Here is a 25,949-nt window from a genome sequence, read left to right on the forward strand (position 1 = left end):
ACGTTTACTGTTAAAATAGGTGGAATGTCGATCTACCCATTTAGGAATTGTCCAGGTGTTTCACTTGGCGAGCATCAAGTGTCACTATACACTGGCTTAAAAAATACACTAACTGGAAGATGGAATATTCACTTTTCCTTAGGAAATATATATACTCTGCGGCGCCTCTGGTCAGCCAGGTAACCCCACAGGTAACCTCCCACCATCATCCCGATAGGCACCTACAATATTATATACGTATATATAAGTATAAACAGCTCATTCAAAATATATTTATCTAGACTAGATAAATTTGGTCTTTTCATGAGACAGAACTAGTGAACATTAGGAAATATATAAAACAAGGCACAGAATTGAAATCTCAAAGCTAAAAGGTAGCTGATGAGTTTCCAACATCAATTCTGAACACTTTGTTCAGGATCCAAACATCATCCATCACTATGGATACACAGTGTTTCCATGACAACAAGGCTCCCCCAGGCTTACTGAACAACATGTGCCACCAAACTGATATGAAAATCGATGAATCAGCTGAGTTCTGTGTGTTTGCTCTGTGGCAGCAGTCGAGCGGCCAGACCTCCAACCAGAAGCAGAGCAGACACCAACAGGATTGGGACAGCACAGCTCGTGTCCACCAGCTTCCCAAAGACCATGTTTGCCATGATAGCGGCTATGCGGCCAACTCCTGTGAAGAAGCCAAGAGCAGAGGACCTGAAAAAGACATGATGACATGTGTGAGTAGTTTATTAGACGTAATTAAAAAGAGCATATTAATGCACATGCAGAGACTAAAATGTTGAGGTTCTCTCTGGGAGTAACAAGGATGGATAGGATCAGGAATGAGTACATCAGAGGGACAGCGCAACGTTAGATGTTTTGGAGATAAAGTCAGAGAGGCTATAGACTGAGATACAGAGGCGGGACAATGATTATGTGGGTAGACGAATGCTGAGGTTGGAAACTTGGAACTGCCAGGCAGGAGGAAAACAGGAAAAGAGGAGATTTGGCTTGGAGGTACGTATTGAAAGAGGACATGGAGAGAACATGCAAGCGCATGCAATGCATGTTCTCCCCGTGTCCCCTAGGGTAGGTACCCTCACAAAAAACATGCAGTAATCCTGGTCTCTAAACAAACTGCCTCCCCCTGGCCAGCCGGGGCGCCTGATAGAGGGGAAAGGAACTGGTTGGAATAACGTATTCCTTCCACGCGCTACATCCAACCAGGGAAACTCCCTCCTGTCACGTGTAAAGGAGCAACTTGGACACTCAGGCAGGAAGGAAGCATGAGTTCAAGTCCGTTGCTCTCCCCATGTCCCCCATATATGGGGACTAGGTTGGCGGATCGTAGAGAGCCCAGGATCACATTAGATAATTGGCACAGGGGTGAAAAAATGGGTTACAAAACCGAGGGATAAAAATGTAAGTAAAAAAAAAAAAGAAAGAGGACATGGAAGTTAGTTGAAGAGGAGACAGGGGACAGGGTGAGATGGAGGCAGATGATTGGCTTTGGCGACCCCCTGAAGGGAACAGGCGAAAGGAAAAGAAGAAGAAGACACCTTGCGTGTCCACGCCTCTCTATTTATGCCTTGTTTCTCTCTACAGCAGAATAAAAAATAAAATCAATACAGCTATTGTTTACCTTAGCTGTGTGGGGTACAGCTCTGTTCCTATGACATCCAGTGCGTTCCAGGCGATGACAGAGACTCCACTGAACACACAGGACAGGATCAGACTCTGGCCTTTAGTCTGGACCATGTAAATGAGAAACACACTCACACTGGACATCAGCAGACTGCAGACTGTCGCACGCACGCACACGCACGCGCACACACGCACACAGTCAGATTATTAACTCCATGTACAGTAAATGTAGCCACTATCCAGTGATTGACTGGGGGGGTGGGGGGGGGGTATAGGTGAAGATGATGCGCAGACTTACAGAGCAGTGTCTTGCCTCCTATGCTGTCCATCATTATAATGGTGAAGATGTTTCCTGGGAGGTTGGAGGCTGCCGTTACAAATCCCTCCATATAGACTGACAACAGAACACACATCAAACATTTAGAGGATTTAGATTATAAATCCATAGTTCCTAAGCTGCTGTACACATCCATGCTATTATGATCATCATTATTGTACTAAGTACCATCATGTCAATATCAATACAGGATATTAGAATAATTATCAAGCCTTTGTTTGCCTTTAGGTGGGGGGGGGGGGTGTTAGCTACGCATCTAGTAACCTCACAGTTGAAGGAACGCATCATGTATGTCAAACATGAATGAAACTCAGCCATCCAAACATGGTTGCTGTGGATGGCTTGAATTAGAATTCATGTCTTAGAAGAAAGTGCCAAAAACAGTGACCTTTTTACAGTTCACAGAATGGCTGTGTAATGGTGAGAGTGGCCGTCAGCAACACCTGCTGTATTACTATTTTCTGCTGCCAACTCCCTCCCTGCGGGCCTACACTGTCGAGGGAAATACTGTGTACCAGTGTGAATACTGATTTGTTTGCAGAGGCACTTCCTTCTTGACAGTTCTAATTTCTTTATTTAATTAAAGGGAGGTTATCCAACTGAGATCCGGCGTAATTGATGCAGTCATGCCCGAGGTGATAATCCTGGGTGACAACCTGTATTTCATGGCTGTTCCTTGTACTGTTGAGGGAATGATATTGCGCCCTCTGGTGTACCCAGAGCCAGAGGTGTACCCAGAGCCCTCTGGTGTACCCAGAGCCCTCTGGTGTACCCAGAGCCAGAGGTGTACCCAGAGCCCTCTGGTGTACCAAGAGCCAGAGGTGTACCCAGAGCCAGAGGTGTACCCAGAGCCCTCTGGTGTACCCAGAGCCAGAGGTGTACCCAGAGCCCTCTGGTGTACCAAGAGCCAGAGGTGTACCCAGAGCCCTCTGGTGTACCCAGAGCCCTCTGGTGTACCCAGAGCCCTCTGGTGTACCCAGAGCCAGAGGTGTACCCAGAGCCCTCTGGTGTACCAAGAGCCAGAGGTGTACCCAGAGCCCTCTGGTGTACCCAGAGCCAGAGGTGTACCCAGAGCCCTCTGGTGTACCAAGAGCCAGAGGTGTACCCAGAGCCCTCTGGTGTACCCAGAGCCAGAGGTGTACCCAGAGCCCTCTGGTGTACCAAGAGCCAGAGGTGTACCCAGAGCCCTCTGGTGTACCCAGAGCCAGAGGTGTACCCAGAGCCCTCTGGTGTACCAAGAGCCAGAGGTGTACCCAGAGCCCTCTGGTGTACCCAGAGCGTCCCAACATATTCTCAAACTCCAGCAAATTGAACCCTAGCAACTTTATTCTGGAGGGAACATATGACCCGTTGTAGATGAGCTTGTAAATCGGTTATTGTTGGCAAAGAGATTTGGTGTAGAGGGGGAAACAGTACAAAGCCAAACCCCAGTCAAGTAGAGAGTTATCCTCAATAATAGGTGCAATAGATTCAGTTTATCGAGTCCTACAGTATAAGGTGAGTGGGGCAGAAGGCTACCTGCTGTTTTAACAGGGTAGCAGCCGGTGTGGTTGTTGAGGGAGGAGGACCGAGACATGTTGGAGCAAGGAGAACCTCCATCCTCTGCTCTCTTAAACAGCTCTGGAAACCACATCCACAGACCATAGTACCTACGCGCGCGCACGCGCACACACACACACACACACACACACACACACACACACACACACACACACACACACACACACACACACACACACACACACACACACACACACACACACACACACACACACACACACACACACACACACACACACACACACACACACACACACACACACACACACACACACACACACACGCAAAAGAAATTCAGAAAAGCGTGCACACCCCATACAGACATACATGGGAGATCATTGATTTATGTTAAAGATAAAGTTAAAGATACAAAGAACCACCTGATCCAAACTTCCCCTTATCACCATCACAGTGCAGCAGGAGGAAGTCAGTCTCAGAAAGAAAACAAGCCAGGACTAAATGCCCCAATCGCAGGAGACATAACCAGAAGTAGAAATCATACATTTCTAAGGAGAGAGAATCCAGTAGCCATATGGTAAACAAGACATGCATTTCTCCTCCTGCTAAACCCTTTCCTTCCCAGTGGTGTGCTTGCTGTCTTCTTGACTTACCCAAAGGATATGCAGTAGAAGATGATCAGCAGGGAGATGCTTCTGGTCCTCAGCTGCCCTCTAAACAGCTCTCTGATTGGTCCCAGTATCTAAAGCAGTAAACACAAACACCCACATTATAAAACATATCATCTTCAAGGACCACGTCACAAAATGCAACGCAACGTAACGTAACTTAGCGTAACATGAACTCAACTTTACAGCAACTGCTACTGACTAAAGACCATACTGTAACTATTTGTGCAAAGTAGCACACCACTTACAATTTACAATTTAGGCATTTAGCAGACGCTCTTAATCCAGAGCGATTTACATTAAGCAATAACAAAACAAATAACAAAAGCATGGCATACATCACATATATAAAAAGTAGTTATCATGACTCAAGCGTAAACTAAGAACGTAACAGTGGAGTATCTATGTAAACTATACATACTATACTATATTATATATTATACATGTGTACTATAAAGTGCTATAACTACATAAAAAAAACAATTCTAGTGCTGTCTACGTAACAAGCTATAAGTCTGTTTAAAATACTACCTAAGTCTACATAATGTGCTATCTAAGGGGCTAGGCTAGGGCAAGTGCTACGGGCCATGGTGGAGTCTGAAGAGGTGGGTTTTCACTTAATTTACACATCAGTTCCTTGTTTCTGTTTTCGTCTCTTTGCATTAACATGCCTCTTGAAATCGTATGGATGCACAGTAAAGGTACTTTATGCACTATATATGTGCTATTACCTTTTTACAAAGGCTTATGGGTCCGTGCCTCTGTCCTGTATCTCTAGCAGCAGGGGAACTGGTACGCAGACCAAAGATCTGTGAAACACCAAGAGATGAGAACTGAAGAACCAGCATGGACCTCCTGAAATGATAGTTTATGCCCAGCAGCCTTTATTTTAACCATGGTCGCCACTGTTGATCAAATGCTATTTTCAGAGGCGTGAGCCATGCCCAATCGACTTGTTTATGTGAATGAACTGGTAAAACATATATATCAGGGTTCCCCAATAGGCGGCCCGCGGGCCATTTGCGGCCCGCGGAGCGCCCCCTTGTGGCCCCTGGAAGAATAATAAAAGATTTTAAAAATAGTTTTTTTGTTTTGTTTTGGAGGGTGTCCCAGATATAAATGGCATTATGGGGGTCAGTAGCCTATGCATGTCAAACTGGGCACCCCCTCAAGGACCACTGGTGGTCCCCGGACCACTGGTTGAGAACAATTTTTAATTAATTAATTTTATTTAATTAATGAATTAATTATTTTTTTGCGCGTGCGGACTCGGCCCCCAGCCTGGTTCCCTATAGTCAAAATATGGCCCTTGAGGAAAATTAATTGGGGAACCCTGATATATATGATATGCACTGTTAATACTTCAAATGTTCGCAGGACATAATGGATTAGGTCTTTACAGCTCCAACATGTTTTTCATTTTAACATTTGTGAACATTTATTTGTACAGTGGATTAAGGTTAAATCGTATGGTTAAACAGAATGAGATTCTTACTGGGAATGTCTTGTGTTGGCCCCAGTGGTTCACTTCAAACATTAAGCTGAACACATGGACCGCTTCTTTCTCCCGACCAGCCTGACAGACACAGAAACATTATGCTGAACACATGGACCGCTTCTTTCTCCCGACCAGCCTGACAGACACAGAAATATTATGCTGAACACATGGACCGCTTCTTTCTCCCGACCAGCCTGACAGACACAGAAACATTATGCTGAACACATGGACCGCTTCTTTCTCCCGACCAGCCTGACAGACACAGAAACATTATGCTGAACACATGGACCGCTTCTTTCTCCCGACCAGCCTGACAGACACAAACATTATGCTGAACACATGGACCGCTTCTTTCTCCCGACCAGCCTGACAGACACAGAAACATTATGCTGAACACATGGACCGCTTCTTTCTCCAGACCAGCCTGACAGACACAGAAACATTATGCTGAACACATGGACCGCTTCTTTCTCCCGACCAGCCTGACAGACAAACATTATGCTGAACACATGGACCGCTTCTTTCTCCCGACCAGCCTGACAGACACAGAAACATTATGCTGAACACATGGACCGCTTCTTTCTCCTGACCAGCCTGACAGACACAAACATTATGCTGAACACATGGACCGCTTCTTTCTCCCGACCAGCCTGACAGACACAGCAACGTAAACATTATGCTGAACACATGGACCGCTTCTTTCTCCCGACCAGCCTGACAGACACAGAAACATTATGCTGAACACATGGACCGCTTCTTTCTCCCGACCAGCCTGACGGACACAGAAACATTATGCTGAACACATGGACCGCTTCTTTCTCCCGACCAGCCTGACAGACACAAACATTATGCTGAACACATGGACCGCTTCTTTCTCCCGACCAGCCTGACAGACACAACATTATGCTGAACACATGGACCGCTTCCTTCTCCCGACCAGCCTGACAGACACAGAAACATTATGCTGAACACATGGACCGCTTCCTTCTCCCGACCAGCCTGACAGCAACGTAAACATTATGCTGAACACATGGACCGCTTCTTTCTCCCGACCAGCCTGACAGACACACAAACATGATGCTGAACACATGGACCGCTTCTTTCTCCTGACCAGCCTGACAGACACAGCAACTTATCATGAAGATGCTTCTATGTCTGTCACAAAAACAACTGTATTTCTACTACTACTAATTTCCTACTAATCTTTCTTGATTGATTACCAATTATTCTTATGTTATAACCCATTCCCCATTAAGACCTGAGGCCGATCCTACAAATGCCTTCTAAATCTGTGCCTTCTAAAAACGTTATCGAGCCAATTACCCCCAAATTAATATATATTGTTTTATATATATATAGCTAATGTAAATAATATAACACAATATAACACAATGTAATGTAATGTAATATAAAGCACTTTCATGTTTCCTACCTCCATGAGGAACTTTGGGCTCTCGGGTAGCAGGAGTCTGAAGACGAGAGCTGAGGAGAGGCTGGGAATGGAGCAGAGAACCACAAACAACCTCCAGCTCTGGAAGTCCAGGCCCCACAGGGGAAACTGGACCCACGTCCTGGGAATGACCAACCACGCCAGGCCTGGAGAGACCGGGCGAAGACCCACAGAAAGCTTACTTTGTCGTATCCACTTGAAAATACCAAAAACCTCTCATGTGTTTGGACGACGGAGGTCTTTCTGCTACAAAGCCCCATCTGATTGGAATAATCTTCCTCTATCTCTTAGATCTATTTCATCTGTCATCAGTCGCTGCTTCTAAACTGACAAGTACCAGCAATGACATATACACTGATGTATTTACACTGTGCCCTTCTTTCCTCTGTTGTTTAACAGATGATGATGTGGTGGTTGGTAGGGTGGATAGAAGAGGGTGAGCAAGCTATCTGTGTATAATATATATGTATCTGTGTACTGTATGTTTCGATGTATCTTGTTCATGTTTTATGGGTCCCCATTGATAATGAGATGCTGTATCTCAAGGGGCCTTGATCTGAAAGAGTGAAAGAGTGCTGTTAGCGGCGTGCATGGGCATGAATGAAGGTTATCTTTCAACATTTCTTTTGCGGTCTTAACGACACCCATACATGTGCCCAGAGGTGTGTCCTGGTGCAGAGAGACAGATCTTAACGACACCCATACATGTGCCCAGAGGTGTTTCCTGGTGCAGAGAGACAGATCTTAACGACACCCATACATGTGCCCAGAGGTGTTTCCTGGTGCAGAGAGACAGATCTTAACGACACCCATACATGTGCCCAGAGGTGTTTCCTGGTGCAGAGAGACAGACAAACCTGCAGCCAGGATGTTTCCTGCCATCCAGAAGGTGGCCAGTGCACTGATCATGGATCCTCTCCTCAGCCGTGGCAGGAACTCCGAGAAGTAAGAGAATATGACGGGAATTGAACCGCCAACTCTACAGGTAAGGTATACAAAAAATAAAAGTACTTGTTAAAGCTTGGATTTCTTTTGTTACACCATCCATGTTGAGCTGTTTAATTGTGTATATATCAGGGACGTCTCAACCCAACACTTGTTGGAGGCAGGACTTAACCCATTTTGACCTGGGAACGATTCTATAAATGTCTTCTAAATCAGTTTTCTGAAAAAGCTATGTTTCTATGTCAGTCGTTCTTCGATTTTTCAAAAATAGCAGACCTACAAGCTCGTAGCGTGCCACTCGGTGGCGCGCTATGAGCTTGTAGATCTGCTATTTATCAATAGCTAAAGCACAACATAATGCTAACACCAAAAGGGGTTCCCGCCCAAAATGGGTTAACTTGACCATTCAGTGTTACAGGTCAGTCTTTCAATCCAAAGTACAGTTGTAGAGTGTGGTGTTTCTCACCCCAAACCGCTGATGAATCTCAGAAGCAGGAAGAGCCAGAAGTGCGGAGCCAGACTGGCCAGTCCTCCAAACACCCCGTTGATAGTCAGAGACACCAGCAGGACTCTGCGGCGCCCCCTCTGGTCAGCCAGGTAACCCCACAGGTAACCTCCCACCATCATCCCTATAGAAGGTATGCGTCAGACATCATCATACCCGAGAGGTTATGCGGGAAGCCTACTGAGTGGGAAAGAATACTTTCTGGCCTTGACAGCACATACATCCAAACAGAAAAGTCCTATCTGATTGTATCTTTGGTAATAATATCAAAGAACACTGTCACACTGTCTGGAACTTGCAAAAAATGTAGCTCTTTATTTGGTCGACGTTTTGGTCATAAGACCTTCATCAGGACAGACTGAGACAATGTCCTGTCTGTCTGGTCTAACGCAGTTGTTCCCAAACTTTTTCCACGTCAAGGACCACCAAATTGACACTATTTAGCCTGCGGACCCCCATTTGAAGAAATATGCCAGAGACCCCCATAAGAGAAGATTTTCATCTTCTGCTCTAGCAGTGATTCTCAACCCGTTTAATTTCAAGGACCCCCAGTTTGACATGTATTAGTCTAGGGACCCCCATTTAATGGACTTTCTATCTCTGAGACCCCCAATTTATATTGTAAAATCAATGTTAATTTAACTCCGAGTGTACAAATGGAACCAAATGTACCCTAGGGAGGGTCCATTTGGTTCCAAACTATCATTTAGCTGGGGACCCCCTGGACCTCCCTCAAGGACCCCTGGAGTCCCCGGACCCCACTTTGGGAACCACTGGTCTAACGACCGAAACGTCGACCTAATAAAGAGCTATTTGTATGAGTTCATACTAACCGAGGAAGATGCTGGCGGTCAGCAGGCCCATGTCAGAGGAGCTGAGGAGGAGGTCACATCATACTAACCGAGGAAGATGCTGGCGGTCAGCAGGCCCATGTCAGAAGAGCTGAGGAGGAGGTCACATCATACTAACCGAGGAAGATGCTGGCGGTCAGCAGGCCCATGTCAGAGGAGCTGAGGAGGAGGTCACATCATACTAACCGAGGAAGATGCTGGCGGTCAGCAGGCCCATGTCAGAGGAGCTGAGGAGGAGGTCACATCATACTAACCGAGGAAGATGCTGGCGGTCAGCAGGCCCATGTCAGAGGAGCTGAGGAGGAGGTCACATCATACTAACCGAGGAAGATGCTGGCGGTCAGCAGGCCCATGTCAGAGGAGCTGAGGAGGAGGTCACATCATACTAACCGAGGAAGATGCTGGCGGTCAGCAGGCCCATGTCAGAGGAGCTGAGGAGGAGGTCACATCATACTAACCGAGGAAGATGCTGGCGGTCAGCAGGCCCATGTCAGAGGAGCTGAGGAGGAGGTCACATCATACTAACCGAGGAAGATGCTGGCGGTCAGCAGGCCCATGTCAGAGGAGCTGAGGAGGAGGTCACATCATACTAACCGAGGAAGATGCTGGCGGTCAGCAGGCCCATGTCAGAGGAGCTGAGGAGGAGGTCACATCATACTAACCGAGGAAGATGCTGGCGGTCAGCAGGCCCATGTCAGAGGAGCTGAGGAGGAGGTCACATCATACTAACCGAGGAAGATGCTGGCGGTCAGCAGGCCCATGTCAGAGGAGCTGAGGAGGAGGTCACATCATACTAACCGAGGAAGATGCTGGCGGTCAGCAGGCCCATGTCAGAGGAGCTGAGGAGGAGGTCACATCATACTAACCGAGGAAGATGCTGGCGGTCAGCAGGCCCATGTCAGAGGAGCTGAGGAGGAGGTCACATCATACTAACCGAGGAAGATGCTGGCGGTCAGCAGGCCCATGTCAGAGGAGCTGAGGAGGAGGTCACTACATACTAACCGAGGAAGATGCTGGCGGTCAGCAGGCCCATGTCAGAGGAGCTGAGGAGGAGGTCACATCTGGCAGTAGGAAGTAGGAAGGAGACACACAGTATCTCCACTGCATCGCTGGCGTTGGCCCAACCACAGGCCAGCAGCAGCAACACATGGAACAACCCAAAACCTGAGGACACATGGGTAGACATTTAGCTGATGACCTTGTTTTAGTTCTGGATAAGCTGAGATTGATGATAAGGTTTTTGAGTGGTGTAAACCACTCCAACAACTGGCTTTGTTAGTTTACGTGTCCACGTGTTTGTTCGTACCAAAAAAATGAGCATGGTTGCTATGGTCACTCAGTTCACACGGGTGTGATTTCATTACGTCAGACATTACGTTAGACCACAGCTGATCAGGCTATATAATACCTTACACCACTCAGTTCACACAGGTGTGATTTTTTTTATACAGACTTATACGCAATTTCACTTCAGTTAAATGACAGATATGTGAAACTGAAATAAAAACAGTAAAAACTACTGACATCATCTAAAAAAATTCAAACACATCTAACACATCTAAACCGAGAAAGCACCCGTGTCATTTTAGATTTTTGCGTTGGCTATTCAAAAATGGCTGATATGCGAGCTTGCACATCTGTTATTTTTTAACATTTAAAAAGAAACGTTTAAAGTGTGAGAACTACTGTTTTAGAAGGCATTTGTAGAATCGTCTTAATCAAGTCTTAATGGGTTAACTCACCTGCTTCTTCAACGGCTTCCTCATATGTTAACTTCCTCTGTGCACCCCGTTCAGCATCACAGGTGTGGCTTACTGTGCTTCTATCAAAAATGGTTTCACCTAGTATGAAGTGCACACGCACGCGCACACACACACACACACACACACACACACACACACACACACACACACACACACACACACACACACACACACACACACACACACACACACACACACACACACACACACACACACTGTTAGGCCTATTACATATTTAAAGGAAAGGTAGGAGCTATACTGCATCAATACTCCAGCTATACTGCATCAATAATGCAAGGTCAAGCCTATAGGGCTGGGTAATCTCCCCCAGATTCTGAGTGCTAGGTGATAATATTGCAAAAATAACAATAATACCCTCATATTGATATTGTGACAATATTGTGGGGATGACTATTGTTTCTTTCACAAAATGTTTACAGTTTTACACAATTATTTTTTGATAAATAAAGGCAATAAAGGAAGGGTAAAGGCAAATAGTTCAGAAAATGATATCACTCAGCCTTTAAAACCAAGAAAAGTTAACACTTTAATATATGCCATATCACAATATGATATCTAAAATGTCTGATATCTAGTCTCATCACAATATAGACACAGTACTCCTATTCTGCTTTTCTTGTAACACAGCCAGGCTCGTGGTTACCAGTCTCGTGCATGCTGAAGAAGTGGCAGTTAAATTATCAGTAAATGACATTTGGGGCTTTTGGCGCTTCTCTGCTCTGAGGGTGGAGGGAAGATTAGATAACCGACCTCTCTCCTTGAAATAACCATAAAATACCTCAGGTCAAATAACTTAATTATCACAATTTGGAATTATACCTCCCCTCTCCTAAGTATACAGATATATTAATATTAGCCATAATATTGTGTATTTTCGTTATAACCAAAATACTGAACCTAAGCCCCACTGTCATGTCTGTGGGACTTCTCTGACAGCAATTTGAGAAACATCAATGATCACAACAACATTAGAGATCACTACCTTCATCTGAGTCTAGGTCTGATGGATTCGGTTCATCATCGCCGACGAGAAGCGGCTCGCGTGCCTCAGCATCACCGGACTGCGACCGACGAGACATCGAATGTGCACGATCTGGAGTCACAGGATTTGATTGGTCACAAGTATCTGTGCAACAGCCGATACCGCCATCCCATCACACGTACCGGTCGGTATGAAACCAAAATGAATGAAACAGCTGGGCTGACTTGGCTAAAAACAAAACGGTCCGGTCCCCAAAACCACTGTTACGAAAACTAGAAACAGTCAGGAAGTACGTTTAGCCCGCATACAATCAATCAAAGATTTGTCGATACAATTCTACTTGGCGATGGACTCACTCGAGTCCAAAATCTGAGTTAAATTCTACATAGTATCACTGATGGTAGTTGTATTCTGTTACACCTGAGCTCAGTCTTCGCGGCGCGGCCCATGGAGCGAAACAAGTACTACACGGAAACTGGTAACCTGTCGAATTCGGTGACTCTCTAAAATCAAGGCAAGCGCATCATCTGCACAAATCGCCATCGAGCCAGCCTAGTAGTAGCCTCGGAAACCCCTAAAAACAAAACAAAAAAACAATCATATTTTGAAACACTAATCTGGAGATTGCACAGTCCTAATGTTTTTCATACCAGATTTCATTGTCATTTGATTATTGTATTTTTAGTATAGCTATTTATTTGATGCGTCCTGTTTTAATTATTTGTAATAATACTTAAAATATAAATGTATTGGACTTGTCTTCAAAGCAGTTGTCTTCAAAGCACTGTTTATTGGATTTTCCACAGAATAGAATAGAAGCATTCAATACAAACTTTTTTGTGCATTTTTCCCCCCACTTGACTCTGTCTGAAGTCACATAATTCGATAGGTTACCCACTGTGCTGTCACACTGGTAAGCACAGGGAAGCGGACCCGTGTGTGTGAACAAACTGAACTGAACTGGTGGGTGTTTTTGTTTTAAAAGATTTTGAAGATGGCGACCAGTTCGGAGCGCAGTCCACCTCCTTTCCCCGACTCCGAGGACCAAGAAGTGGAGTCCGAAGGAGTCGGCCTCAGCGACGACGATGCAGACGAAGACGACCTTTTCACAAGTGCAGTGCGTGTCACTTTGAACCTTATCGATTATAGCATGTTTATTGATTTACTGCCAACTTCCTGGGCAACCTGGCTGGGCTAGACCAAGAATAAAGATGCCAAGGATGGAGCCGTGACGTCACAGCCAACCGTCATCTAGCGGAAGTGCTGTAGAGCGACTGTTGTAGAAAAATGGTCACGCGACACTATCGGCTACAGCGGTTGTTTGTGATTTCACTAACCCATCCGTGGCATTTATTGTAGGCTAAACGTACTACCAAGCGAGCTAACTTTAGTAGCTACTATAGCAGTAAGCTAACTAGACACTTTTATAGTGGGGAAATGTTCGCTAAGTTGTAAACGTTATTTGCACGAGACACTGCTAACATGGCCCAGGTAATACGATCCTTTTGAATTCTAACACGTAGCGAACAATTGCCAATTCATTGTACAACTTCTAACGTTCATTGAACAAATCTGTGCAAGTGATTGTGGTTTATATGTAGCTAACTTTTTCGCTCTCTGACTTTGTTTTATTTTCTCGTTTTTGCATTATGATTACGCTAATGAAAGTGAGTCTTCACTGACTGATCAAAATCCAGTCTTCATGTTGTGCTGTTGGAGAAGTCAGGCGTGTTGTTGTTGTCATTCGGTTTGGTCTTTTACCTAGCCAGGTAACCGAGAGTCGACTAACGTTACTTCCTACTCGGTGTAACGGTGTGGTGTGGTGATTGATTTGATTTTGTCTTTTACTGTTCCATGCCAGCCTTGGCATTTTCCTAAAATCTGACCACCACCTTCACCAAATGCATTTTCACCAAATCTAGCATTAGTATCAACGTTTGAGCTTTACGGATCAAGTCTAGGAAGGATGAAAGCAGTAAATCAGTTTGTGTGTAGTTTGTTGCTGTCAGTGACATATTTTGGCTGAGTGTGTTAAGTGCCTTTATAATTTACCTTAACCTTGGGGTCTGATTTTGTTAGAATGGGCTGACACAAGCTAAGCTCCGACAAGCTCAGACAATGATCACCAAGTTGTTGATGATTGTGAGGCTGGATTTTACTCTCAGAATGTTCCCCATAATATTAAAGTAAGAGTGACAGTGTTATAGCTCATATATATTTACAGTCATAGTTATAAAAGTATCTGAGTTGTAGCTGAATATGTTTATTAAAGCATATAAGCATTAAGCACACATTATTTTGAAGCACCTTAACTTGTGCATCATACATTGCAGGGACATTCGAGTTCAAGTTTTGTTATTTTTATCACAACATATGTATTGCCAAAGTTTAAAAGGTGCACACAACAATCACACATTATACCAAATATTCATCTTAAATACAGCCAAAGGCAAAAATACTTTTGCAGAGCTGAACCTCTCGTCATGTGAGTCTCAGATGTGGTCACATGGTCAGAACCCGGATGTTTGACTTCTGGCTGACAATGAAAAGTTCAGAGGCTAGATTGGAAAGTTGCTGTCTTTGGTTTCTGTACTCTGTGGAACTGATTAGTCAGCAGTAACGGATTCATGGTATCTTATGGGGATGTTTTGAAACGGAGCGACTATCTATTGGTGGATTCTCTCTGCGTCTGCCTCCTTCACATTACACAACATGCCATTAAAAATATATATAAATATATTATTAATAAATATATATAATATATATATATAATCATGCAGGGGACTGCATACTGGGAGCAAGCTCTCTTGTCCAGATGCAGAAAATTTTAAATATGAACAGTCAGAATAACCAACACACAAGGAATGAACAGTGAATGTTGTTTACTTTTCGGAGCACCATGCATGCTCTTTTATTATTTTTTTATTTTTTTGGGGGAGCTTTTTATAGGTTTAAACTAATATGGTACAATAGGTAGACAGGAAATGGCGAGATAGAGAGTGACATGCAGCAAAGGCCGTCAGGATTGGGACTTGAACCTGTCAGGCAACATTGAACCTAGGTGCTGGACAGCTAGGCCAGCAGTCTGGGCCTTGAGAGTTACCTATATTTAATTTTGTATACATATTTGAAAGATACATTTTAAATGTAAAGCATCCCAGCATTGCATGTGATTCCAGAGACATGGTCTTAATCTCTGGGCTACATTTAGAGAGTTTATATTAATTAATTAGAGAGTTTATAAATGTCAGAGGGAAACAATAAAGGGGGTTAGAGGAAGGCACTAGTAATTTGGGTCTTATATTCTGGAAGCAGAAGGCTTAAACACTCCACTATCAGGACTCAGGAGGCGAATGAATATTCCTTCATTTTATGTGGCTTTTGAAGATTACGTCATATGGCAGGCAGCCAATTCTGGGATTTTTAATGTTTGTTTAGAGGACTCAAGTCCATGCACTTTAATGTTTGCTTAGGGCAATTGTGTCATTTGTTTGCAGGCCAAGTCTATGGACTTTAATGTTTGTTTAGGACACTACGTTTTAACGTAAGCCGTCATGTGGCCGTCTGGCCGATATAAATACAGTGGGTGCCCCTCACTTCACACAATTATGATTTTTCCTTACTCCGTAGATTGAATCTCCACTGATCACAATGGACACTGCGCTGCCAACGGACCACTTCATAACCAGTCCACCTGACCTCACCATTTCCCCTGAGTCGCCTAACGATCCACTGAGCGACCTTGGCAGCAGCCTGTCGGCTAACGAACCAGCAGCCAGCGAGGCCACCAGCGACCCCTCGGATGATTTCTTCGACCTGATGAGCAGTGAGGCGGATTCTCCAAGTGATGCGAATCCCATAATGGAAAGTTCCACAGCAGAAGAGAAAGTTGCAGCTGTGACCGAAGTGGCTTTAGATGAGCCGTCAGATGACTTTGTTGATCTGTTGGGAAATGAAATTGACGCTTCAGGAGAGGAGACACTAGTAGACACTGAGGATGTTACTGTTGACCCAACAGCACATGCAGCTGATGTTCCATTTGCAGGCACCGTCACTGATCCCCCGGGTGATGACACACCAGGAAGTGTCGTTGACCAGGAAGTAGAAGAACCTTCCGATGCTCCGATATTGGATGAGGAAGTAAAAGCACCTTCCAGTGCTCCGCTATTGGACCAGGAGGTGAAAGAACCTTCCAGCGCTCCTCTATTGGACAGTGCTCCGCTATTGGACGAGGAGGTGAAAGAACCTTCCAGCGCTCCTCTATTGGACAGTGCTCCGATATTGGACGAAGAGGTGAAAGAACCTATCAGTGCGCAGCTATTGGACGAGGAGGTGAAAGAACCTTCCAGCGCTCCTCTATTGGACAGTGTTCCGCTATTGGACGAGGAGGTGAAAGAACCTCCCAGCGTTCCTCTATTGGACAGTTTCCCGCTATTGGACGAGGAGGTGAAAGAACCTATCAGTGCTCTTCTATTGGACCAGGAAGTGAAAGAACCTTCCAGCGCTCCTCTATTGGACCTGGAGGTGAAAGAACCTATCAGTGCTCCGCTATTGGAGGAGGAGGTGACAGCACCTTCCAATGCTCCGCTATTGGACGAAGAGGTGAAAGAACCTATCAGTGCTCCGCTATTGGACGAAGAGGTGACAGCACCTTCCAATGCTCCGCTACTGGACGAAGAGGTGACAGCACCTTCCAATGCTCTGCTATTTGACGAAGAGGTGAAAGAACCAGTCAGTGCTTCGCTATTGGACGAGGAGGTGAAAGAACCTTCCAGCGCTCCGCTATTGGACATCATCAGCGATTCACCCACCAATGACACAACACTGCCTCCGCTGGTTCCTGTTAGTGAGATCATCCAGCCCACAGTCACAGAAGTGAAAAAAACTACCATTCAGACACCAATGGATCTGTTCGAAGACGAGCCCAGCGACCTGTTCACGGCACCACTGCTGGCCAAGTCCGCCAAATACCCACAGAAGAGCCTCTTTGGTGAACCAGATGAGGACCTTTTCAGTGAACCGCTCAGGGCCACTACTACGGCTCCCATGAAGAAGACTGTTGGTTTTGCCAACAGTGTCGAGCACGAGCACAGGGACAAACTAGTCTCAACCAAACTCGGCGGCAGTGGTCATTTAGGGGCTGGACCCCTGAGTGACGAGCCAACTGACATCTTCACCGAAGAAGCCGTTGCCACAGTGACCAGCGTCGTCAACACCAGCACCTCCAAAACGAATGGGGTTCATTCTGAAGAAGACGCAGACATATTTTCTGGTAGGTCCCTAGCAGCATGCATGCAGAGATGGTGTAGGAGAGACTGACAGTATGGACAGCTGAGAGGGACACGTGCAGGAGAGATGGACAGTAGGAAACCATTGAGGGAGGCAATGTAGGACAGCTGAGAGGAAGTATAGGACTGTATAGGAGACAAAGACAGGAAGCTTGAAAGGGAGATGGTCTAGGTGAGACTGACAGTGGGAAATCTATGAAGAAGACAGACGGTGTAGGCGAGACAGACAGTAGGACAGCTGAGAGGGAAGGAGAGGCAGAAGCCAAATTCCAATACCCAGAATCTTGGCCACTTGCTCACTTACACTCGGTCACTCCAGCATGTTGGTGTTATGGTGAAATTGTTGACCTGATGAAGGTCACCAATTTCACTGTAACACCGCCATGCTGTAGTGACCGAGGGTGAGTGAGCGAGTGGCTGAGATTTGGGGTATTGGAATTTGGCTTGAGACTGGAGACAGGTGGTAGGAAAGCCAAGAGGCAGTCAATGTTGGAGAGACAGACAGTAGAACAGCAGATAAGGATGCGAGTAGGAGAGACAAACAGGAAAGCTGAGAAATACCGTTTAGGAGGGAAACAGGAATGCTGAGAGAAAGACAGTTGTAGTGGGATCAGACCAGCAGGGGTACAATACATGAGTCACAAGATGTTTTATCATCTGATTAAGGGCTAACGGCCAAGCTACACCAGGCTTTTCTCGCGCGTTTACCCTAAATGCACGGCTCGTGTTTTTTTTAATTAGGACTGGACCTAAATTAAACGCACGCACGCGCGGGAGAAAACGTGCGAGAAACGCCTGGTGTAGCGTGGCCGTAAATGTGTTGTTGCATCATGAGGGGTTTGCACAATCTGAGCCGCTCACAACTCACAAGGTCACGAGTTTAAAACCTCCCCTGTCATTGTGGGGGGAATGCCATTGTTGCATGCCAATGCTGGGAAATATAACGTTCTATAGGTGTTTTTAATGAACAATATACACAAAGATATTGAAACGTATTTTGGTGTTGTCGTGGTGTTTGTTCAACAGAAGCTACAGTGGAGTTGTCTCTGGACAGTCCCAGGAATGACAGAAAGAAGGAGACAACCAAACCCTCTGTGTCTGTCCCCTCCCTGTCTGCTGCTACAAGCCTGTCTACACCTCTGCCTGCCACTCTGGAGGAGGTATTCCATTCAGTTTTAATGTACTATATTGTACTCTATTCTACTGTATTAGTTTACTCTGTTGTATTACATTATATAGAGAACAAAGTCTGACATCACTGCAGTGCCGCCCGAGGCTGCCCTCCCCTGGGTCACGCTTCTTTTTTATGTTACCATAGGGTCAGCATAGATTGTGTTATATAAGAACCTTGTTCCAAAAATAAACAAATGATTTTACTCCTGTGGATATGAAGCAGCAAAATCAACTGAAAGAAAATAAATAAATGTTCTCCAATCTCCAAAAACATTATCAAATGTAACTCAATATCATAAACAACACAGAGTCACATACCTATTACTAACAGAATCAGACTATTAATTATTTGCTGACCACCCCCATAGTCAAATACTTGACTAGTCATCAGGCTCTTATTGGCTGTAGGTCTTTTAGTCAGGTATAAGTTGAGAAACATTATCAAGTCAGTTTAATCAACAGCATTACTGTTAAATCCAACAGTAATCCACAAATAATCACAAATAATAAAATATAGTGATTGTGCCGATGTAGATTATTATAATAGAGACAACAGTATAGTGAAGAGGACGTGAAAATCGGACATGACTCTTCCCAATTAATTCAGTCTGTCGAGAGCTTGCTGCCAACCTGCATAAAATTGGGAATTAAAATAAATGTCTTTGCTAATTTTTCAGCTGGAAGAGGATGAACCGGAAGATAAATTTGAGACTAACATCTCTATCACCAACCCTGAAAAAATAGGTAAGAACCGTCTGTATTATTAGATATTCTACAAATGCAGTTTTATGTATGACCCAATCTTCACCCATCAATGTTGCAATACAGAATAGCGTATTATTGTTTCAGTGACTAACAATATATTTGACAAATTCAAATTTCCATTCATTAAAGAAAAAGTTATACATGCATTTTCATCAAATGTGATACAAACTAGAGTGTTACTGTGGTCTCAGCAACTGTGTGGTGTTTATTTCAGGGGATGGTATGAACGCCTACATGGCTTACAAAGTCTCTACACAGGTAGGACTCTGTCTTGTCAACAGCATTTAACTTTATATGCAAACTACCATTTATTTATCCTGTGGGTTAACCCATTCTGACCTGAGATCAGATTCTAAAAATGTCTTCTACATCCTGACAGTTTTCTGAAAAAGCTATGTTTCTATGTCAGTCGTTCTTCGATTTTTCAAAAATAGCAGACCTACAAGCTCGTAGCGCGCCACTCGGTGGCGCGCTATGAGCTTGTAGATCTGCTATTTTTCAATAGCTAAAGCATAACATAATGCTAACACCAAAAGGGGTATCCCGGTTAACCCAGATACGGTTAGGATTCACCGTAACAAAAAAAACACAGAAAAACACAGCCCTAGTTCTGTCAGACCAGGAATCTCAAGCATAGTGCTTATAAAACACTTTACACAGCGCATGTCAGTGGTCTGTTATTTTGAACTGACATACATGCATACACTGAAAACGTTTTTTCCACAAAATATTTAGAGTGGCCAATTATTTTTGTACCCCCTTTTTTCTCTGCCAATTAATTCCTCCCCCCACACATTTCTGTGTTGTCACTACTGTCGTATCCTACTGAATCACCTGCCAGTGACAAGCTCCCACCTGGAGGACATAGGGCAGGGTTCCCCAATAGGCGGCCCGCGGAGCGCCCCCTTGTGGCCCCTGGAAGAATTTAAAAAAATAAAATAAAATTGTTTTGTTTTGGGGGGGTGTCCCAGATATAAATGGCATTAAATGGGGGTCAGTAGCCTATGCATGTCAAACTGGGCACCCCCTCAAGGACCACTGGTGGTCCCCGGACCATTGGTTGAGAACAATATTTAATTAATTAATGAAAAAATAAAAAACCCAATTTTTCGCGCGTGCGGACTCGGCCCCCAGCCTGGTTCCCTAGTCAAAATATGGCCCTTAAGGAAAATGAATTCCTTCGTCCGTACTCCTACTCGTCCTACTCCTACTCCTCCTGCCCAACACTCCCTGCTGACAGATGCCACCCCAGCCTGTAGGATTACATGCAGTGGCAATTATCAGCCTCCCCGCCCGGCTTCCCTCCCTCCAATTATGTTCGCATAGACGCCCGACAAAGCCAGATGCACCATGGCGGATTCGAACCCACAACCGGCCACCCGAGCGCTCATACATAATTGAGATTTTGACTTGAAATCATTTTTTTCACCTGCAAATAAGCTTCAGGATCATCGCTTTGGTTTAAGGACAGCAAGATTTATGGTCGGGTTTTTGTCATGATGAATGAATGTCTAATGGGGAACAGTTCATATTTGGGAGTGAATCTGTAACCATGTTTGGGTTGTCTGTATCTCCAGACCACGCTGCCCATGTTCAGGAACAAGTCTTTCACAGTGAGGAGGCGTTTCAGTGACTTCCTGGGTCTCTATGAGAAACTATCTGAAAAACACTCAGCAAACGGCTTCATTGTCCCTCCCCCACCAGAGAAGAGTGTTCTGGGTAAGTGGAGTCGATTTTAACCTGGTCGGGAGACTAGCATTCAGACACCATGGAATGTCTTCATAATGTACATCAGCAGTCACAACACACCCACACGTGTGTGTGTGTGTGTGTGTGTGTGTGTGTGTGTGTGTGTGTGTGTGTGTGTGTGTGTGTGTGTGTGTGTGTGTGTGTGTGTGTGTGTGTGTGTGTGTGTGTGTGTGTGTGTGTGTGTGTGTGTGTGTGTGTGTGTGTGTGTGTGTGTGTGTGTGTGTGTGTGTGTGTGTGTGTAGTATAGATCTATACAAAGCTTCACTATATCTAATCTATATATACTGTAGATCCGTTTGGAACTTTGGATCTATATATTGTCTAGATCTATGAGGTTGTTTTCAAGCTTTTAGCTTGAAAAAGAGAGTTCATCAATTGTATTTACATAGCCCATGTCATTCATTGAAGCTCAATGTGGTTGACATTAAAAGACAGTATTGAAAACATTTTCTACGATGTGTTGGTCTGAGATCAAATGTCATTTTGGACAGGAATGACCAAGCTGAAGGTTGGAAAGGAGGATCCTTCATCTGCAGAGTTTGTTGAGAGAAGAAGAGCTGCGTTGGAGAGGTAATGTGAAGGAGATGAAGTAATGACATTGGGAACAGTTTAAATATTAGACCAGTGAGTCCCAACTCCTGCCCTGGGCAACAGGAACACCAAACTAGCTGGTATAGTCCCTTTCTCGTCCTACCACGTGCATAGCACTGCTGAACTGTGCAAATATATGTTGCACTAAAATATTCCACTGCGCCACATATTGTATATTTCCTGTCCTTCTCTTGCACACTGCAATTTGCACATTGACACTGCCACTTGCACATTGTCGTTTGCCTTGTAAATAGTTTATTATCCTTGTTCTTGCACCTTTGACCAAAACCAACCTCCAAAACAACCAAATAAAGATGCTTCAATGAACAGTGTTTCCCTCAATGCGAGGGATCTCTTTGTTTTGTCGATTTAATTTGTTTTGACGTCTCCTCTGTCAGGTACCTCCAGAGGGTGGTGTGTCACCCCTCCCTCATCCAGGATCCTGATGTCAGGGAGTTCCTGGAGAAAGATGATGTACGTTTAAGTTTTTGTTACATTGCTAGATCCGTAATGTACAGACCTGGGCGCCAGACCAGTATCATACACAGTATGTGGAACATACATTGAAATACTGTTGATTGTTAATATGATCCTTATAGTTTAGGGGGGGGGGGGGGGGGGGGGTGTGTGTGGGGGGGGGGGGGGGGGGGGGTGTGTGTGTGTGTGTGTGTGTGTGTGTGTGTGTGTGTGTGTGTGTGTGTGTGTGTGTGTGTGTGTGTGTGTGTGTGTGTGTGTGTGTGTGTGTGTGTGTGTGTGTGTGTGTGAGAGAGATAATATATATACCGGTATATGTCTGTGTATGGTAGGGCATTAAGCAACTAGTCGACTAGTTTACTAGTCGACTAGTAAATCCACTAGTCGACATTGTTGGTACTAGTTGACTAGTTTATTTTTTTTATTTTTTATTTTTTTCCCGATTTTGTAGGCCTCAAGATCAGGTAGATTATAGTTATAGTCACCATGTACACAGTTTTTCAATGTACAAATATTTATTTCCCAAAAAAAAAAATTTTTATTTTATTTTTTACATAATAGGTAGTTAAACAACTAGTCGACTAGTAAACTAGGCAACTAGTCAACTAGTACAAATGACTAGAAGTGAATGCCCTAGTGTATGGTATATATTATTTGTGTGTGCAGTTACCCAGGGCGGTGAGCACTCAGGCTCTGAGTGGTGCAGGTTTTATGAAGATGATCACCAGGGCATCAGATGCTGTCAGCAAGATGACCATTAAGATGAACGAGTCAGATGTGGTGAGTAAAGTAGATCTACCATATTGTAGTTTGACGCCTCAGTCTGTCATTTTGAGCTGCTCTGTAGGGTTTGTCACTGTCACCACCATGTTCCGTTCTGGAGGTCTAGCGTTGTGGAATTCACTTTTGTCTGCCCCAAACCACAAGTTCTCCTTTTAATTTCAAACTATCATTCATGTTTAAGGAACTGTGGCTGACTACACCATGCTGCATGCCAACACTGGTGAACATCATGTATACCTAGTTATTAGTGGAGTGTGCAGGCTAGCTTAGCATAAGCTATTACATAAATTCACAACTTCTTTCAAAAAGTTTTCAGAGATACCAAATACTGCTGGTTTTCCATCCTACCAGATCAAACCAGGCCCTTATTAGACAAATATATTTATCATGTCATGGTAGGATAGAAATTCGCAGTGGCGTGCACAGATAGACACTAGGGGGTGCTAGAGCACCCCCTGCCCTTTTGGCAATGTGCCCTTTTGAAGAAAAAAAAGAAAAAAAAACTTTTTTTTCTCTTTTTTTTTTTTTTTTTTTCAAAAATAGCAGACCTAGTATTAGACAATAGGTACAAACAATGGCACCACAATGGCATCACCTCTATATGTACTATGATAAGAAATGGAGATATTGATAGTTTTGAAAACTTAAAGCAGAAATATGGGTTGGCTAACCAGGACTTTTTTAGATACTTGCAGGTAAGGGATTATTTTGGTAAAAAGGTAAAAGGGTCTACTCCAGGTATTACAACAAGTCTAATCACTATATTTACAAATGCTTATGGCTCAGGAAGTAATAGGGGTCTTGTGAGTAAACTATATAATGGACTTATGTCGTTGAAAAAGGATTCTACAATGTATGTGAAAGAGAGATGGGAAAAAGAGATGGGCATTGATATAAGTGATGAAGTATGGATGAATACATGGAAAACGCAATCAACGACCACTAATTCCTTGATTTGGAGAGACTTTTGTTGGAAAAACCAGATTCGCTTCTTTATTACTCCAAAACAGAAGTCCAAACAGACTGGCAACCATATGGACTGTTGGAGAGAATGTGGAGATACAGTGGTTGATCATGCACATGTCTTTTGGTCTTGTCCTGTAATTCAACCATTTTGGAAGGAAGTGACAACACTTATCTCAAACATTATGGGTTTTGGAATAGATGATACATTCACATCTTTGTACCTAGGACAACTCCCAGATGGGCTAAATCAGGATGACTCCTACTTACTTAAGATTTTACTTGTAGCAAGCAAAAAAGCTATTACAAGAAATTGGTTACAAAAGAATTGTCCTACTGCTGACCTATTTATCAACATTGTGAAACAACTACATCTCCTAGAACAGATGACCTATTCTCTGAGACTGCAAAAAGAGCTGGGTGAAAGAAGATGGGAGAAATGGATAGAGTATTTAGCTGGGGGGGCGGATATGGAGTGAATATGGGCTGTGTCTTTTCGGTTGTCAATGAATCCAAGTCTGTAATATGTATTGTTGTTGCTTGTTGCTGTACATCCCGTGACCTCATTTGTTTGTTTGTTTGTTTGTTTGTTTTGTTTTTTATTATTATTCTGTTTCTTCTGTTGATGTTTTTGTTTTAATGTATGCCTTGTTTGTCTTTTGTGTCTCTTGCATATTCAAAAATTCAAAAATAAAGAGTTTAAAAAAAATAAAAATAAATAGCAGACCTACAAGCTCATAGCGCGCCACTCGGTGGCGCGCTATGAGCTTGTAGATCTGCTATTTTTCAATAGCTGAAGCATAACACCAAATGCATAACACCAATGCTAACACCAAAAGGGGTTCCCGCCCAAAATGGATTAAGGCAACCGGCCGGTTCCACACGCTGCACAAGGTGCCCTTTTTTAACTTGAGCACCTGCCCCTCTAAATGTCTGTGCACGCCACTGGAAATTCGGTATTACCAGTCGTCCCTGAGGAATAGCGTTGAGATCCACTGTTCTACAGTAAATGTTATCAGTGACGAGTAACAATACACCAATGGTGCTATTTTGTTCTGCAGTGGTTTGAGGAGAAACTACAGGAGGTGGAGTCTGCTGACCAGCAGTTCAGGAAGCTCCATGGAGTGGTCGACTCTCTGGTTGGCCACAGAAAAGGTTGGTCACACCCCTTTAACGTCGCCTTCATCATTCATTGGACCTGAGCGTTAGTGGCAGCATAGTTTGTATTCACACCTTTTTGTTTGTTTGTTTCCGTGCCTCCTGTCCAGAGCTGTGTCTGAACACGGCAGGGTTTGCTAAGAGTGTAGCGATGTTGGGTAGTTCAGAGGACAACACGGCTCTGTCTCGTGCGCTGTCCCAGCTGGCCGAGGTGGAAGACAAGATGGAACAGATCCACCAGGACCAAGCTGCTAACGACTCCTTCTGCCTCGCTGAGATGCTCGCAGACTACATCCGCTTGCTGGGAGTTGTCAGGGTACGCACGGCAACACAATGATGTGGTACACCGTGTTTGTTAATTTCATTCTGAGAGTGTGGTGAATTAAGGGTGAATTACATTTATTTACATTTATACACTTTCAGAGTTTCAAATGGATAAATGAACACTTTACTGTGTACTGTAGGATAGGATAGTATGATTTGTTGTTTTGTTTTGTCTTTTGTGTGTCCTAGATTTAACGTCTCTTTTGCCCTATAAAAATCTACTAATACTATGAAAAATATATTGATGTCCGTCTTGGAATATAGGATATCATATTATGTAGATATATACTGTACATATTGACTACCAGATCGGTCTTAAAATATTGTTAGGTTACAGTACATATATTTGGTGAGGTGCTATATAATCAAAGGTTGGTAGAGTATCCAAAACCTGTATGTAATGTAGTTGTGTAGCACATTACTGCCCAACTCTGTATATGATGCAAGATACTGTGTTGGATAGGATTCATGAAATCTGAGCGTTATGGGGAGGGTTAACCGT

The 25,949-nt window shown here is 44.1% G+C and overlaps 2 protein-coding genes across 6 annotated transcripts in view; one reads left to right on the plus strand and one right to left on the minus strand.

Annotated features, from left to right (window-relative positions):
- Positions 1-13,308, minus strand: sv2 (synaptic vesicle glycoprotein 2). Of its 2 annotated transcripts, none has more exons than XM_079502490.1 (14): positions 13,182-13,308; positions 12,180-12,290; positions 11,156-11,254; positions 10,416-10,577; positions 8,524-8,686; positions 7,970-8,091; positions 7,095-7,258; positions 5,660-5,740; positions 4,896-4,973; positions 4,150-4,238; positions 3,497-3,627; positions 1,940-2,035; positions 1,640-1,799; positions 1-711 (listed from the first exon to the last, which is right to left on the minus strand). In XM_079502490.1, exons 2-14 carry the CDS (start codon positions 12,274-12,276, stop codon positions 528-530), a joined length of 1,626 nt encoding a protein of 541 aa, XP_079358616.1. In that variant the 5' UTR covers positions 12,277-12,290; positions 13,182-13,308; the 3' UTR covers positions 1-527. The 2 variants fall into 2 exon arrangements, with proteins under 2 accessions (XP_079358616.1, XP_079358617.1); XM_079502491.1 differs by having other exon boundaries at positions 13,141-13,281.
- Positions 13,085-25,949, plus strand: part of snx1a (sorting nexin 1a) — an 18,585-nt gene continuing 5,720 nt past the window's right edge. The window contains exons 1-12 of one of the 4 annotated variants that reach the window (XM_079502487.1): positions 13,085-13,296; positions 15,810-16,358; positions 16,416-17,451; positions 18,494-18,627; positions 19,318-19,384; positions 19,620-19,663; positions 20,983-21,124; positions 21,646-21,724; positions 22,144-22,219; positions 22,886-22,999; positions 25,027-25,120; positions 25,234-25,439. In XM_079502487.1, coding sequence (XP_079358613.1) covers positions 13,174-13,296; positions 15,810-16,358; positions 16,416-17,451; positions 18,494-18,627; positions 19,318-19,384; positions 19,620-19,663; positions 20,983-21,124; positions 21,646-21,724; positions 22,144-22,219; positions 22,886-22,999; positions 25,027-25,120; positions 25,234-25,439 — 2,664 coding nt within the window. In that variant the 5' untranslated portion in view covers positions 13,085-13,173. Of the gene's footprint in view, positions 13,297-13,479; positions 13,671-15,809; positions 17,452-18,493; positions 18,628-19,317; positions 19,385-19,619; positions 19,664-20,982; positions 21,125-21,645; positions 21,725-22,143; positions 22,220-22,885; positions 23,000-25,026; positions 25,121-25,233; positions 25,440-25,949 lie in introns of those variants that run through there. The other 3 variants (XM_079502488.1, XM_079502486.1, XM_079502489.1) reach the window with 3 other exon arrangements.

The sequence above is a fragment of the Electrona antarctica genome (assembly GCF_951216825.1).
Source record: "Electrona antarctica genome assembly, chromosome: 5".
Classification (NCBI taxonomy): domain Eukaryota; kingdom Metazoa; phylum Chordata; class Actinopteri; order Myctophiformes; family Myctophidae; genus Electrona; species Electrona antarctica.

Excerpts from the sequence above, each read along its gene's own strand:
- sv2 (XM_079502490.1), bottom strand. The coding sequence starts at position 12,276 with ATGTCTCGTCGGTCGCAGTCCGGTGATGCTGAGGCACGCGAGCCGCTT. Across the intron at positions 11,255-12,179 it reads AGACCTAGACTCAGATGAAG|GTGAAACCATTTTTGATAGA; the intron begins GTAGTGATCTCT and ends ACTTCATACTAG. Across the intron at positions 5,741-7,094 it reads GCCCAAAGTTCCTCATGGAG|GCTGGTCGGGAGAAAGAAGC; the intron begins GTAGGAAACATG and ends TGTGTCTGTCAG.